Source organism: Corvus moneduloides, chromosome 7 (genome assembly GCF_009650955.1).
Source record: "Corvus moneduloides isolate bCorMon1 chromosome 7, bCorMon1.pri, whole genome shotgun sequence".
NCBI lineage: Eukaryota > Metazoa > Chordata > Aves > Passeriformes > Corvidae > Corvus > Corvus moneduloides.
The window spans coordinates 5047166-5062485 of NC_045482.1; the positions used below are offsets into that span (position 1 = coordinate 5047166).

The following is a 15320-nucleotide window of genomic DNA, read 5'->3' on the forward strand; positions in this document are numbered from 1 at the left end:
CCCTGGTTTTATTTCCCCTTGGTGTGAATAAGCAAATGCAAGGCTCGAATAATAGCACAGTCAAGCTGGTTCCAACATGTGAACAGAAGACTAGATAGAAAAATAAAAGGGAAGAGGGAATTGCCTTCTTGATCCATAAAGCACAAAATACTAAATCCCTCCAGACCTGCTTTTTGTCATGTACTGTCCATGAACCCTGTTTGGGATTTGGATCAGCATCACGGCAGAATCCGGGTGCGCTGCTGCTTGTGTGCAGTGCAGGCTTGTGTGTGTCTGGCAGCAGCACAGAAGAAACCAGTTGATGATATTCATAGGATTAAAGGCCCAGTTCCTGGGGACACACTTGGTTGGATGCAATTAAAATGCCTGTCAGGCATTTGATACCAGCAACCCCTTGACAAATTGCTTCAGCAGCCGCGAGGTGCAGCATCCTATTGTAAGTGGATGATGGCGGAGCTGGCTGGCTTGTCATCGTTCTCGAAATTTCTGTGGCGAGTGAACTCCCTCTTCCTCTCCCACTCATCCTCTTTTCACCACTGCGGGGACTTTTTCTAATTTGCAGTTTTCCTTTTCCTGACGTACACATGGTAGATACAAGCTGGTGGCTTACAGACTGCGTCTGTCTGGAGATAGGCAGCGAGCCGATGGATAACAACACTCCGGGAGAATGATTATGCAGCAGTTATTTAAGGATAGGCTTTTGTGGTATGGCAGCATATGAGCTGGTAATGATTTTATTTAAAAAATGTCAGGTTTGTTTTCTTGTTGAGAATTTGAAAGAGCTATACCTTTATGCTGAAGCTTTTTGGATTTTGTCTGCTGTAGATTAAAATCGGTAGCAGTGCACACTGGATGAATTCAAATGGATAGGTAATAAACTTCTGTGGATTTGTTTATAAATACGTTGATGCATGCATAATGTGTATTATATGCAGACACACCTTACACAGATGACTGTATGGATATATTTATGCATTTCTGTCTTTGTATCATAGAAGAAAAACTTTTCTTATAGCTAAAAAACTGTTTTTCAGCAAAAATTAAGTGTTTTCAGGGTGGTTTTGCCCCTTCCTTTGTTTTGTATTAACAGATTCTTCAGTGTATAGTCTTGGACACCGTGCTGATTGGAATCTTCTTTTCAACGATCAGAAAGGTAGGACACCTCTCTTTAAATGTGGGAATGAATGTGGTACTGGGTGTGGTTTGCTCTTTGTTATTTTGTTTTTCTTTTTTGATTTACACAAGAGTTGGGTATTTTTTGTTTTTGCCAGCTTTGCAGAGATTTTCAAATTGTTGTGCCAGGCACTGTAAAGTTATTTTTGATGTGTAAGCATATGCTCTGGGTAACTAATTAGTCCTTTCAGCTGCAGCTACCAAAGAGCAAGATACAAACCTGAATGCATATCTATTGTCTTGTGTTAGTATAGTGAGAGTGCAAGCTGCCTCCTGTCTTACCACATTTGGGGTCCTAATACTGATTTTAGCATCAGCAAGGACAGGGTTAAACTCACAGGCTTGTTCTGAGCAGGTATAATCTCTCACAGGAAAGCAGCTCACGAAGCTCATTGTTCCAGCAGCCTGTCAGTGCTGGGTGAGCATCTGATGGCTTTTTGACATACCACTGACACTTCAGAAATTGTCTGTATATCAAAAGGAGGAAAACAAGCTGGGTTTTTTTGACAATATCATTGTTAATTTCCAGGAGTGGCAGTTTATTGTCTTCTTCCCCTGATACCTTTTGGCTGTGGTTGCTTTAAGCCCTTGCCCCCTGTAAAGGAGAGAGGGAGATAAAACGTTGCAGAATAAAATTTGTAAGTTACTTTGTATTGGACTTCCAGATGTGTCAAGTAGCTAAGGAATACAGATTTCATTGATTTGCAGTAAGGACTGTGCTCCCAAAAAAAAAAAAAAAAAAAAAATTAAAATCTAGGCAGGATTGAAAATCTGCTCACTTCACCTTCATGGAGAGAGGGAAAGTTATATCCATCTTGCATTAACTTTGTAGGTGCCACTTCTCACCCAACACCTACCGAACCAGACTTGATGTCCTTCTCTGTTTTGGTGTCCTACAGGTGATCATACTTCTTAAACTCTGCTTTTAGACCTGGAGGAAATGTGTGCAATCAAAATATGCATGTGTCTTCAGTCTGAAGTTTTAGGAGGCCTTTTAAAAACGTGAAAAAAAACCCAGAAATTTTTCTGGAAAGGCCGTTATGTTTCACTGTGTGAGAAAGCCTGGACTCCTGAAATGGCGATTATGGGTCCCCCTGACAGGCAGGAATCCCAGGCCAGAACCTGGGCACTGGCAAAGGTGTGGGCCACTGCTAACAGCACAGTATGCCTCAGAAAGGTGATGAATAATCAGTGTCATTGAAATTGATTTCTAGGTCTGGTTGATAGATTCTGTTTTCCTGTTTTTTGAGGGAAAGCATTGTGAATTTTTCCAGATATTCTCTCTCCTGTTTTCTTACATACAATTCTATTATTTGTTTTCCTCTTCTACACATCTTTCCATTCTCTTGGCCCTTGCAGTTTTTCTGTCCTTGGCAGAAGGCTTTTTACCTAAGAGATTTTCCTGGCCGAATAAAATTCTTGAAAGGAATTCTTTACTTGCTAGTTTATCTTAGCTGCTTTCAATACTGTTTCCTCCTGGCATCAGTTATCACTAGACTCATTGAAATAGAAAAACCTGTAGTAAATAGTGTATAAAATGCTTTAATTTGTGAAAAATGCATTCAGTGATTTGATTTTAGCTAAGAGCAAGTCCCTTCTCTTCCCTCTACTTTTAATTTCACTTCCGTTGTCCAAGGCAACAAGCCAAACTGCAGTCTCATTCTGATTTCATTAATGTCTTGCAAACTCTGTCTCAAGGACTAATATTGCTTGCCTGGGCTTGATGTCAGAATCCAAGGTTTTGCTGCAGCATTGGAGAAGGGGAAAGGAAGGATTCTCACAAATAGAAAGGATGGCATTGTTAGCAGACAGGTAGAACTGCCTAGTTTTTATAGTATTGGTGGATAAAGAGTCCATCCAAATTGTTGACAATGTGATCCCTTCAGATCCCAGCAGGTTTTCATCTGCCGTGGAAATATCTCATCTCCTGTGCACAGCATCTAATCAGTCCTCTGTGGTATCCAAAAAACAAAGAAAAGGCATCAGCTATTTGTTATTAAATCAGAGTTGGTGGAGACTGGATTTTTTTATTACATAGAAAAATACATATACATTTCTTATTCATCTGATTTAGCAGTCATTTTAGCCTCCTGCTTTTATCTCAGTTTTTAGGATTCATGTTACAAATCATTCCTTCAGGCTACAGAGAAGGAAATGAGATGTTATACTGGCAAAAATGGAAATTATTTCAAACAACATAGTTTTCTTGACGAAGAGGTAAGGGGTACTTAGGCTGTAAGAAGACAATTAATTCTAGATTGACAGGTCTTAAAAATCCTGTGGCCACAGGGGTAGCATAAGCTGGCTTGGAATATCAAAAGGAAAATATTTTGTTAGCTGATACAAAAAGGCATCAGAAGGCAGAGTGTGCAGTGGCAATGAGGTGCGCTGGATTACAGTTTGTGGACTCCAAGGCATACACCCAGGATGATGTGATGTTTGGCACTCACCTTCAATTAAACATATGACATGGTGACCAAATGCACTGAAGGCATCCGGAAGGAGCATGTGGTGTCAGTTCACCTCCAGAGCTCAGCTGCGGGGAGCAGCATCAGGAGTGAACTTGGGTCCATGTCTGCCCCTGTCCTGAGATGATCATCTGTTTTTTAACCCCACTCGTAATGATCCTCAGAGAGGAGCTAAGGAGGCCATTTGCTTTATGGCTGTTCTAGGCTGGGTCTCAACATCCTTGGTTTGTTTGCTAGGGTTAGATCACCAGTATTAGTGTTGTCTTGTCCTATGACTACATGAAACAAGTAGTGGTTTGAGCATTGGAATGAATGGTGCTGACTTTGATTTATGTCTTGTGCTTGATGAACAATTCTCAGTGAAGATTTTCCTGCTGTTTTACTGATTAGAAAGACTGTCTCCTAGGCAGATCATTTGGTGGCAAATGAGAGTCCTGTATTATGACTTCTTTCAGCTGGAATGTGAGCAGGGTCACTTGCAGGGTCTGCTTTTTTTCTTGAATGTCAGTTTTCATGGGAGTTGTAGGAAGGCAGTTACTCTGTAACAAAACAGGCTGAAATTGGTCAAGGGACTCAAAAGTTACTAGCTGCATAGAACGTAATCTGCATAACACTGGTTTTCAGTGGCTAAGACTGAAGCTAATATATCCTGATGAAAGTTCTTTCATATGGGTTTGCATCTTGTGTCCTCTCCTCCCCTGCCACAGCTTCCACTATCCAAGTTTCTGTGTGGCTGTGTACTGCCAGCTGGGCAGGACATGGCGTGCTCTAGAGCTGCTCTGGCTGCTGACTGGCCATTGTGCACGTGCTTCTTGTCTGGAAGGTCAGAGGCAGTGAGTGGTGAGGTTATGTTAGTGCTTTCTTCATTTAAAGGAAGGATTCATTTTAGGTTTTTTTTTTTCATTTCTAGGAAGAAGTTTCTGTCCTTAATTCTCTGTCAAGCTATATTTAAATATTAAAAGCTAGGGATAGTTAGACAGCAGAAGTTTGGTTTAGTAATGTTAAAAAGGACCCTGTGTAACCTGTCAAGAAAGTAATCATCAAAGCACAAGAATCCAATGAAGGATGAACTGGACGAGGAGCTGGGTGACATGACTTCAACTGGAGGGAGAAGGTGCACCTGATTAGGTGCAGGCCTGTGGTTCCTGTGAACGACTGTAAACTGCTGGGTTAATTCCCGAAAGTTTGTGTCCTCTTTCTTTTCCTTATTTTTTTTGTCTCCAAAACAGACAAAGAAATGCCAGTGTATTTCTCAGGAGGAGTATTCATCAGCTTTGCAAAATGATTGAGATCCTTGGTTACAGGAAGCTGCAAAATTTGGTCATGAGATTTAGTATGGTGGGTTTTGTCTTGGCTGCAGTAACAAAGGTGTTTGTGGCATTACTGCAGTAGCAGTAACAATGAAAAGGTTAAAATACATTTACTAAGGCTTGATTTCTCCCAGCTTCACCCATCGACTTAACTCTTTCTTCTTCTTTGCTGTATTGAATTACATTTTGATCATAGAGGTCAGTGATGACATTTAAGATGTTAATGAATAAATAGTAATCAATTAATCTGTCCCATTTCATACAAAAGAATGGCAGTTTCCTGATGGACACTTAGCTGGCATACCAAAGCTGGAAAAGGCAGAGTCTGTGTTGCCAGTAGCATGCTAGAAAAAAACCTCTATAGCAGCAATGCTGCTGACTCATGCTTTACAACCCTGGAACGTTCCGTGAGAGGCTTGAAGTGCAGATTAACTTCCTTTCCCCATCCTGGTCAGGGGACAATTCATTCCATTATTTGCCACCAAGTAAAGCGTCTAGATGGTTATGCACTGCTGCTGTTTTCACTGACCTTTTATGGAGTGCATTAGCATGGAGCTTTCGAGAAATCATGGGCAGCTTATTTTAGTACATTGGGTGTCAGTCAGTGCTAAATCACAGAAGCTATTTACATGTATTTTCTGAGTCATCCCCAGCTCTTGTGATAAGGTGATTTTTTTAGTGTATGTGGTTAGTAAACTGCATTTATCTCTACTTTTTCTTATTTGCTGTGTATATTTTCCCTTAAAAATGCAGATGTATAACTTAATTGGCTAAAAGAAAATGAGTCACATGTAAGGAGGTGCCTTTCTTTAGCCTTTTCATTGTCAAGGGGAAGGGGTTCATTACTGCTGGAGGCAGGAATAGAGCAGTGGGGGAAAGATCAGAGGTGTGTAATAGGTGACGGGATAAAACTCCCTGTATCATCCAATCCAATTGCCTCTGTCTCTGTGGTTCCCAAGTTGCTTCCTTCCACATGCCCAAAGGGACCCGAGCACTCTGCTGTTCCTCAGCATTGTAGCATTTGATACTGAGAAGCTTGATCTTATGGTAGAATTCATAGCCCTGGATTTGGCTGGGGAGAAAAAGATACATGGGACATCTGTTGGGACTTGCACAACCTCGAACACCTATTTCCAGTGTTTGAGGTACAAATGTGGAAACAAAGTCATGACACATCTCTGTGAAAAGTTCCTTGACAAATCACTGCCAACTGTAAGTACAGGTCAGCACAGTCCAAGCGTAGGTAGTACAGCAGAGAGGAGATTCTGCTGAACTAGTGTCTCATTTTTGCTCTGGAGAAAGGCTCTAGTTCTTCCTGCTCTGTAGTGCCAGGAGCACTGTTCACCAGCCTGTACATCCCTGTGCTGCGAGGCTGTAGTGTTGGTCAGTGTGCTCTCAGGCCCCACCTGTGCTTCTGGCAGTACTGCACAGGCGAGGGACTGCTGCTCTCTTGCAACTGTATTTTACCTCTTCTCTGAGCATCGGGAGGGTTTTTATTGGCATTTCTGAGCTCATAGTTTGCAATATAAGATGTCAGTAGTTGATTTGGGGTTTCACAGGCTTAGGAGTCTCTCTTGCCAGTGTGGATTTTCTGCATCCCCCACCTATTTTTTAAAATACTTGAGGCTGAGGTATCATGGAGAAAGGGCAGCAGGAGTGGAAAACACAGGGCTGTGACAACATGGAGATTGATCAGGCTCTGCCTTTGAGTACTCTAGCCCTGGAAACCAGCCTGCCCTACTGGGATTCAGCACTGCTGCATTGTTCTTCCCTTCTATCCCGTCCTGAGCACACCAGAAGACGAGCTCACTGGTAGCTCCAGCTTGCCTTTGTCTCTGTCTGCAATCAGAGGTATAAAAGCCCTGTCTGCAGTCATAGTCTACCTGAAGTTGTCTCTGGCTGGGGTTAGATAAGACACAAATCCACTAACGTTTCATAATTTAGGACAGAACTATCTGCTTTAGGATTTCCACAGTCACTAGAGTTTAACTGAAATCTGTTTCATGGTGGATTTACTTGCATTGATCCAAATCTCTTCTCAGTGCTTTTTAGTGGGATTATGGTGGCGTGGTGGATGAATTGGCATTAGACTCCTCTATGTTGACAATGGGGTGTAAAGCAAGTTTATGATAAATCAAGACGGCTGATACCTGTATTGATAAATGCATATTAAATCTGGACTTAGTTGTTGCTGCATTTCGAATGTATGCACCAAATCTGTGTTGCCAGGCCTCATCCTGGAGCTACAGCCGGGTGTAATCCTGGCCACCCACAGAGGTGCTCAGCCACTCTAAGGGTCAGCTATCCAGTGAGGACAGATCCCTGACCCAATGACGTTCTGCTCCAGTGGCTTTCCCAGGCTTCTGGCAAAGTCAAGTGTAGTCTGACTGTTGATCCTGTGTCTTTTTAAAATTTATAGGAAATTGGAAACACACATACTTCACTTTTAAATTAAACAAGGTGCAGTTGAATGTGCAGTGAGCTCCTCACTCATAATACATATTCTGCTAGAGCCAGTGAGCAGCTCCTACATGTATCTCTGAATCTCTAAATGACAAGACAACATTTTAGTAATCTTTTCTTGGGTTTAGCAACATCATGATAAAACTGAAGGAACATTAGAAGCCAAAGAATGAGTCAAGATGGCACTGATATTTTTTTAATAGGCATATTAAATAGAAGTTAAAGCTACAGATTGAGAACCTCAGTAATGTGCTGAATGCCCTCAGAGAAGATAGAAAGTTAAGATTTAAAATTCTGTGATCCCCCCTCATCCCATAGTCCTATGCATATACAAAAAGGGCCTACATCTCTTTCCAGAACCCACTGGGGTCCACAGAGGTTTGTGCTCTCAGCACCTGATGCTGTGGGCTCACTGTACTCAGAGCTGCTCTTGATGTCCCCCTGAGCAGAAGCTTGGTTTCTCCTTGGGTGGATGTGCATTGCCTAGGAGAGTTGAGTCCTCTTCTTGGAAAGTTGCCATGAAGTATGGCTGCAGTACAGCTAAGCATATTAACAATCATTAAAGTAAGAATTGGTGCCATTATTTGTAATGGTGGTGTTATATAATTAGTAATAAGAACAGCAATACTTGTAAGGTCAGAGTGAGGCATGGGCAGAACTCACTAACTTGTGACAACCTTCCCTGCAACATACACAGAATGCCCTTGAGTGTCTAAATGAAAGTGCTTACTCTTAGGTTCATGGTATTTAGTGTCTGATAGTAAAAATGTCTCTCAGCAAACACTTGTGGAAGTAGTTATGAAAAGATAAATTCAAGACTGATGTGTACAACTACTAGAAGTAGTTTTACAATTGTATACTAGCCACTGTGTGTAAGAACTTTAAATACCAATGTGTGCATTACCAGGGGAAAACTTGAGCACTTTAGTGATTAATTATAGAACAGAAGAGATGGAAACCATACTCCATGACACAAGTAACACATCCATGCAGCTCGTAAATAACTCCCTGAAAGAACTCACTAAAGAATAAAAATCCCCAAAGAAACAAAATCAAAAGAAAAGAAAAGAAAACAAACAAAACCAAGGCAGAGTTCTCTATGGTTGCCTGGCACTGTCATTCTGAACTGTTGCACATCTCTTGGTTCCCATTAATGTCCCATTAATGTCTCTGTGTCCCCTTAGTGTTGTGTTTTGCAGCTCTTGGAGTGGGTGAGTGTGTGTGAGAGCAGAGTAATCAGAGATTTTGATCTTCATAAACCTGTTAGTTCAATGTGGTGGGATGATGGCCCTTAGTACGCTGAACTGGCTAGTTTGGATCTTTGGGAGTGTTTGAGTGGGCATAATGTTGTTGTGGTGAAGTCCTGTTATTTTCAGTGTTATTGTCCTGTCACTTTTACCTCAGAATGGTATTTACAGATTGAGCAAAGCCTAGAGCCTACCCTTTTTTGTGTGCTGTCATTTCTCATTTTGTGTATCAGTAGGAAATGCAACATGTTTAATCTTATTTAACATATTGAATGGAGGGAACAGGAGCAGAAGGGTGTTTTGAATCTCACAGTTCCTGCTCCTGGGCACTTGTGGCTTGGCAGCCCAGGTGCAGGTCAGGACCCTCCAGGCAGAAGGCTCTGCACAGCTGTATTGCTATGGTTTGCCTGCACAAGTTGGACATGGATGTCTTCGGGCAGGAGAGTCTCCACATGACCAAAGAAATGCCTCCTGATTCTGCTGTGTGTGTGCTGGTGATGTTGTTCTTCACCACGTGTGAAGGCCACCACTCCTGCTGTCAGCTGTGTCACGCTGGCACTGGGACTCCAACCCTCCTGCACAAGCAGGAGGGACACATCTGTGCCTTTTGCTGAAGATCATGTTTATTTTTTCTTCTCTCAATTGTAATGAGATCTGTGGAGGAAAAAATCCTCTAACTTCTGCTGCTGTTTGAAACAGGGCTCACAGAGGCTTAAGGCTATTGCAATATCCTTTATAGGCAACTTGGTAGATGATTGTGATTCTGCTTCAGAGATGTCTCAAGCACCAAAGCCACCTCAGTTACCTTTTGGATTGTGATTTGATGCAACTGCGACTGTACTAAAAATGCTTCTTGTCTGTGCAACCCAAAACTTTTTTGTTGTTCTTCATATGTTAAAGGTTAACCTGAGGCCAGCAGGCCAAGCATAAGTATTCAGCCATGGTGAATGGCTTTGAAAGATATTTGTGATTTTCCCCCTAAAATATCAACCTGTCATTAGCAATGGAGAAAAGCAGTGAGATGTACAAAAGCAGATACAGGTCAAATCATTGGGTCTGTGTCCACATGTTCACCTAAATTTTGTTAGTGTTTATGTTTGCATTTTCTGGAGTTCTCTTTATTACAAATAGCCCTTGTAATAACACTAGTGTGACCTATAAAATTCCTTTCTGCAGCATCCAAACTGGCATGAGAAATACCAAAACAAACTCTTCTATCTAATATCAATGAAGGAGTGCTGGAGTTAGAAATACTTTTATGAGATCTGTTGCAATAAAGTACTGTGGACAAACTAATTCCTGGAACAAATAAGATTCTTCCTGTTACCAAATATGAATTTGTCCTGTGCATAATCAAATATAATACAGAAATGTAGACTATAAAACCATGGTGTTAGGAGGGGAAGAAAATAGAGTACCTTCTTTCACTCACTCAGAATTTCACTCAGTTTATAAAATCCCAGTGTTTGGGATGTTTTAGGGTGGGTTTTTTTTTGAACTTTCTACATCTGTCAGAAGGGAGATGACTGTTTCTATCTTGTCAGGCAGAAAGATTATTTAGGTGTTCTGAAATATTATTATTGAGCTAAAATTGATAAAATAATATAAAAAATACTCCTACTGAGCCTAGTGTAGCAACTATGGAATTGACTGTTGACTTGAAAAACCTTAGACAAGGCTTGCAGTGAAGGATGATCCTGGATGTGAGCATCTCCTTTCCACATCTATTTCTGTTTGAATAGTTTGCTAAATGTAATGAAAGGCCCAAACTGTTCATATGCATTCTGTCAAAAATATGTTACCACCTTTGGATTCATGTTATGGTGCTAATATGCTTTCTTGCAATTTTGCTCCTTTCTTCTTAAAACAAGAGAAAGAAATAGTTGTATAATAAACCATGTCATGAAAAAGTCATATGTTACGACAAAGCTTAAAAAGGGTTTTGAGGATTTACAGCCATGAGTGTTTATGAGAACTAAACTAATTTTCATTTCTAAGCAATCCTGTTTGCAGAGATCATCAGGAGCTGGTTATCTATAAAGATGAAGGTAGTGCAAGATGTCAGTGAGGTGTGAAGCAGCGACCCTCAGGAAGCTGTAGCTGCGGGCCATGCCTGAAATGCTGACTGGTAGGGCTGCAGCAGATGGGCCGCCGGGCAGCACAAAGACAGTGGCACTCTGTCTCTGCAGGTTTGCTGTAGGAAGGTTAAGCCTATGGATTGAAGTAATCCTTGCAATATTAAAAGCCTCAGTCTTGCAGTGTCTGTAGGGGAAGGGCCCGTCAGACATCCCAGAAACTTGCCGAGATGTCTCTGAGTATCTCTCACCAGCCCCTCCAATGTGTCTACTGCTGTTTTTCGGTTGTCTCTGGCTGTTGGTTTGTCAGGCTCATCATCAGCTTTTGCTTTTGGTTAAATGCTCCCTGACAGCAGAAATTGGCCTTGGCTATGAGCCCCTTGGCTGCTTAGCAGAATTAGGTCTTTCACCGATCCATGTCATTCAAAATTCACTGCCGCCCACTGGCTCTGGGTACCCCAGCTCACACTGGTTTTCTGGTCCTTTTGCCCCGTGTCTGTCACTGATTCTGTCTGTGCAGAAATTCTGTATCTCTGAAGTGAAATGGGCATTTTCTTTTTGGCCCTCTACTGTCCATGGCAGCTTGTCTCAGAACCCCAATGAAATGCTGGACTTGCCAGGCTGCCTGCCACATTTCCAACACAATGTGCCCCTGCCTTTCCCAGAGCTGTGCTGTTTTGTCCCTGGGTCTGAAGCATGTGTTTGCAAGGCACAGGGGGGTAGCTTATCACTGCTGAGCAGGAGAATCTGTCCCAGGCTCTGCTTATGTTGTGCTTGATGGAGAGAATGGGTGAATAGCTAAATGAAAGCATGGAAGGAAACCCCATGACCTCTGCACCTGTTTCAGGTTAGAGGGCTCCATGGGACAAGAGCCAGCCTTTGAATCAGCACATCTAGAGCTGGGCTGGGCATAGGAAAACTACTTCTGTGTTTAAATAGACTTGATGGCTATTGTGTGGCTGCCATCTGTCCTATTTCACACACGATAACTTTGTTTTATCATCTTTAACCTTGTCTTACTAGGTCTCTAAACTGCTGGTCAGTCTGCATTCATTGTTGAATAAAGAGGTGGCCACTTTTCTTAACAGAAAATAATCTTACTACAATAGCGGTAAATGAGCCTTTTCCCGTTTTGGCATGAGTGCCTTTCTGCACAAGAAATGTGGTTGATAACAGGGGCCTCACTGCAGCATTTATCCTCCTGATTAATCACAGCACTTCAATAAGGTGCTTTGCTTTAAACAGAAGACAGTAGCCATCTAAACTATAGCTGAAGCATTAAGCATTGAAAGCCAAAGTACATGTTATAATTTTTTTATATTAGGAGAGGGAAAATAAAAGGAGGGTTTCAAGGAGAACAAATGTTGGGTGTGGAGGATGCTTCAGGGAACTCTGTAAAAAAATTGTTAACAAGAGTAAAGAGGTTTGAAGGAGTTTTCAAGTGGGCTAAGAGTAATAAAAATGTAATGGCAAATGTATAATGCACTGTAGACATTGTTGTGCCAGTTCATATCCCAGTCAGTCTGCTCACCTGCTGTCAGGAAGTGGTAGTGATTCATATGCTGATGGTTGGTGCCACTGTCTGCATGGCAGTATGGAGCAGACTGAAGGTCTTGGTATCTCTGGACCAACTCCGGACCCAGATATGCGCAGCAGCTGCAAGAGACCTGCAGCACTGCATGTGAGTGGGAATACGAGTCACTCTGCAGTTCGTTTTATTGACCTGTTCTTTCCAAGTGTTCTCAACATCAACAATGAAGACTTTCTAAAAGATTGCAAGCATTGAAGTGCCCAAGTGACATTCTTCCCTTTGACAACCTGTCATGAGAGTTTTAATACTTGCAAGAAAGGAGGAATTTTCTGGAAGATTTCTGAAGGTGTTTGTTGTCCTCCAAGGTTAAGCCCAGGCAAGTTCAGGGTTCTCCTGTTGGTGTTGGAGGTGTCCTCTTACTGTATTCCTGAGGGCTGCAGGTAGCCCTGTGGTTGTGCAGAGACAATTGAATTGTCCTTGGGTGCTTAACACTGTCACTTGCCAGTGCACATCTGTGAACTAAAAATTGAATGGAGTCTTAGCTCTTTCTGTAGCAAAATCCTACACAGGTTTCTGTGCTGACAGGGTGAGAGGGAGGGATGAGTCCTTCTGGATGTGACATACAACAACACACTCAGGACCTGGCTTTTTTCACCAGAAGTGAAAGTTGGGAGGTGGTTGGTACATGAGTGAGTTAATAGACAAATGAATGTTGAGGTCTTTGTAGAAATGTACTGGTCTCTTTTTGCCTGTTTCTAGTCTTTGTCCCTTTGACATCTGTTGAGCTTCCACAAAAGATTTGAAGTGTCCCAGTAAGCCCTGCATAAATCCATTCTTAATATATCCTAAAGGGGTTATTTTTATGGAATGCTATGCATGGGTTGTTGAGCCAGGGGTGGTGGTAGTTGGCAATATCAGCAAGGGAATGACCAAGAGAATATTTCCTTTTGGATGCTTGTGGTCACAGCTACACTGTGTCAGGGGTCCCTTGCTGCTTGGAGGGGAAGCATCTATCTGCAAAAATTAAGCCAAAACTTGAAAAAAAAAAAGCTAATCAACCAAAAAGAAAAGTGGCAGAGGAGGAAGGGGAAGAGAAAGATCCTATTCTGTTTTGAATTCCTGTTGAGACTGGCCACCTGTATGGCTTTGGTATTGTTCTGTTGCAGTGAGTAACAATTTGTAGAAAATGAACCTTCATTCCTCCTGCCCTAACTATGCCTAAACTACAGGAATTGGTATCATTATCTAAAACCTGTAAATATCTTATATTCACTTGAAACCGGGGTGATTAGGTCAGTCACTTGTCAGGAGTAGACGTAGATCATGCAAAAGGATTCACAGGTTGAAGGCATTGATGTTAGAATGTGCTGTGGATGGGGTAGGTGCAAACAGCTAAATGATAGTGCTTTGGTTTTTGCAGCAAACAAAACCTGTAGCATAGCAGGGTGCTAGCCTAGCATTTGCTTGTATAAGCAGAAATGTCAAATGCTTTTATTGTGGTATCTAAAACACTGGAAATGAACATTTTAACTGCTTAAAAGTCATCATATGCAAAACTTGCTGTTAGGGCCAAAGGCTCACTGTACAGTATATGTTATATGAAACTCCTGTGGGTACTTGAATCCTGTTTGATTATGCCAAGACAGAGCTATCAGAAGACCTGGGTTTAGTTTTTTCCTGGCCTAATAAAGACCCAGATACTGAAGGCTACAAAAAGAGAAATGCTCCTGGACTCAGAGCAATGAACTTCCTATTACTTTTCTCTACTCTCCATCAGAAAGCTGAGATCTAACAAGTGATGTTAGCACTTTAATACATAATTTCACCTTCCCCTTTCTTGAATCACTTAATCTTGCCGTAAACTTGAGTGTGTGTTTGTGTGCAGTCAGCTCTTAAAGGCTTGTCTGCATGCAAAACCTGTACCATTTGACCCATAGGTATATTAAGGGGCTGTGGATAAATAACAAGTGTGCACTTTCTTTGTTGTATGCCCAAGAAAGACCGAAGTTTTCTTCACTCGGGATCACATCCCTTCTCAGTCAATCTGGCTCTTAGGTCTGTAGAGATTTTAATGTTATGTGACACCTATATGGTATCATATCACTTGGATGCGATGGTTTATGTGGTTTCAGGTTTGACATACGAATTCCCTTTTTGGAGAAAACTCACTTCCTGGCAGAGGGGTAGGGACTGGAGGTGATGTTCACAGTGGCAAATACTCAGCTACAACTGCCACTGCATGACAGCATCCAGGATGGAAGCAGATGCTTTCTGTGAGGACATATACCACATTGCCACTGTGTCTCTCCAGCTGGTAGCTGCCATTGCACTGTGCACCACAGCTGTAAAGCAGCTTGGGATGGACTCCTGAAACCAACTCTTGGGTCCTAAACACTCCTGATGTAACAGAATGATCCTTCTGACTACCCTTTTCTTAAGGGCAGGAGAACACACGATTGCATAAAACAGATTCTCCTGCTCTTCTCTCTGTGTTACTTGTGAGAAGTGTGTGATACTGTCAAGAGAGCATGGTTCAAAGCCTGCTGAAATTCAGGTGAGAACTTTTGTGAGCTTTGACGGGTTTTGGATTGGTCCCCTAAGGACCTGCTTTGATCAGTAAAGAGAGTGCACTGGGCAAATTTAGGTACTGACATGAGAAGGACTGCTCTTGCTAGTGGGGGCCTTTTCTGCTGAGGTTTGCAGGTGACAACAATGGCTCTTAGTGTTCCCTCCCGCTGCTAAGGGAAGGAGAGGCAGGCTGTCTGCAGGGCACGAGGCAGCTTGGCCTGGCAGCTGGGGAGGAAGGCATGTCAGATGCCAGCTCAAAGAGCATGCAGAGTGACTTGTACAAAGTGGAGCTTAGATGGCATGACCTACTTGACATAGAACACCACTTCACCTCAACTGCAGTCAGTCTTGTTCAGGGAGATGATGGAGTAAGCATGCATTTTTTAACAGGTGACAGGTGAGATAAAGATGAGGAAAGTTAATTGGAATTGTCACCATAGAGTCTTTTGCCAGAGGCTGGCATTATGCTGAAAAGTGACATTAAT

At 42.2% G+C, this 15320-nt stretch overlaps 1 protein-coding gene across 48 annotated transcripts in view; it reads left to right on the top strand.

Annotated features, from left to right (window-relative positions):
• MAP2 (microtubule associated protein 2) overlaps nt 1-15320 on the top strand; it is a 248766-nt gene that overhangs the window by 101686 nt on the left and 131760 nt on the right. For 42 of the 48 annotated variants that reach the window (XM_032115035.1, XM_032115036.1, XM_032115029.1 and 39 more), the window contains one exon: nt 1091-1153. The exons of 2 other annotated variants lie outside the window; for them this stretch is intronic. Coding sequence is in view for 1 of the 46 variants with exons in the window: in XM_032115008.1 (XP_031970899.1) it covers nt 1091-1153 (63 nt within the window). In the remaining 45 variants the exon portion in view is untranslated. 4 more of the 48 variants (XM_032115021.1, XM_032115019.1, XM_032115027.1 and 1 more) reach the window with 2 other exon arrangements.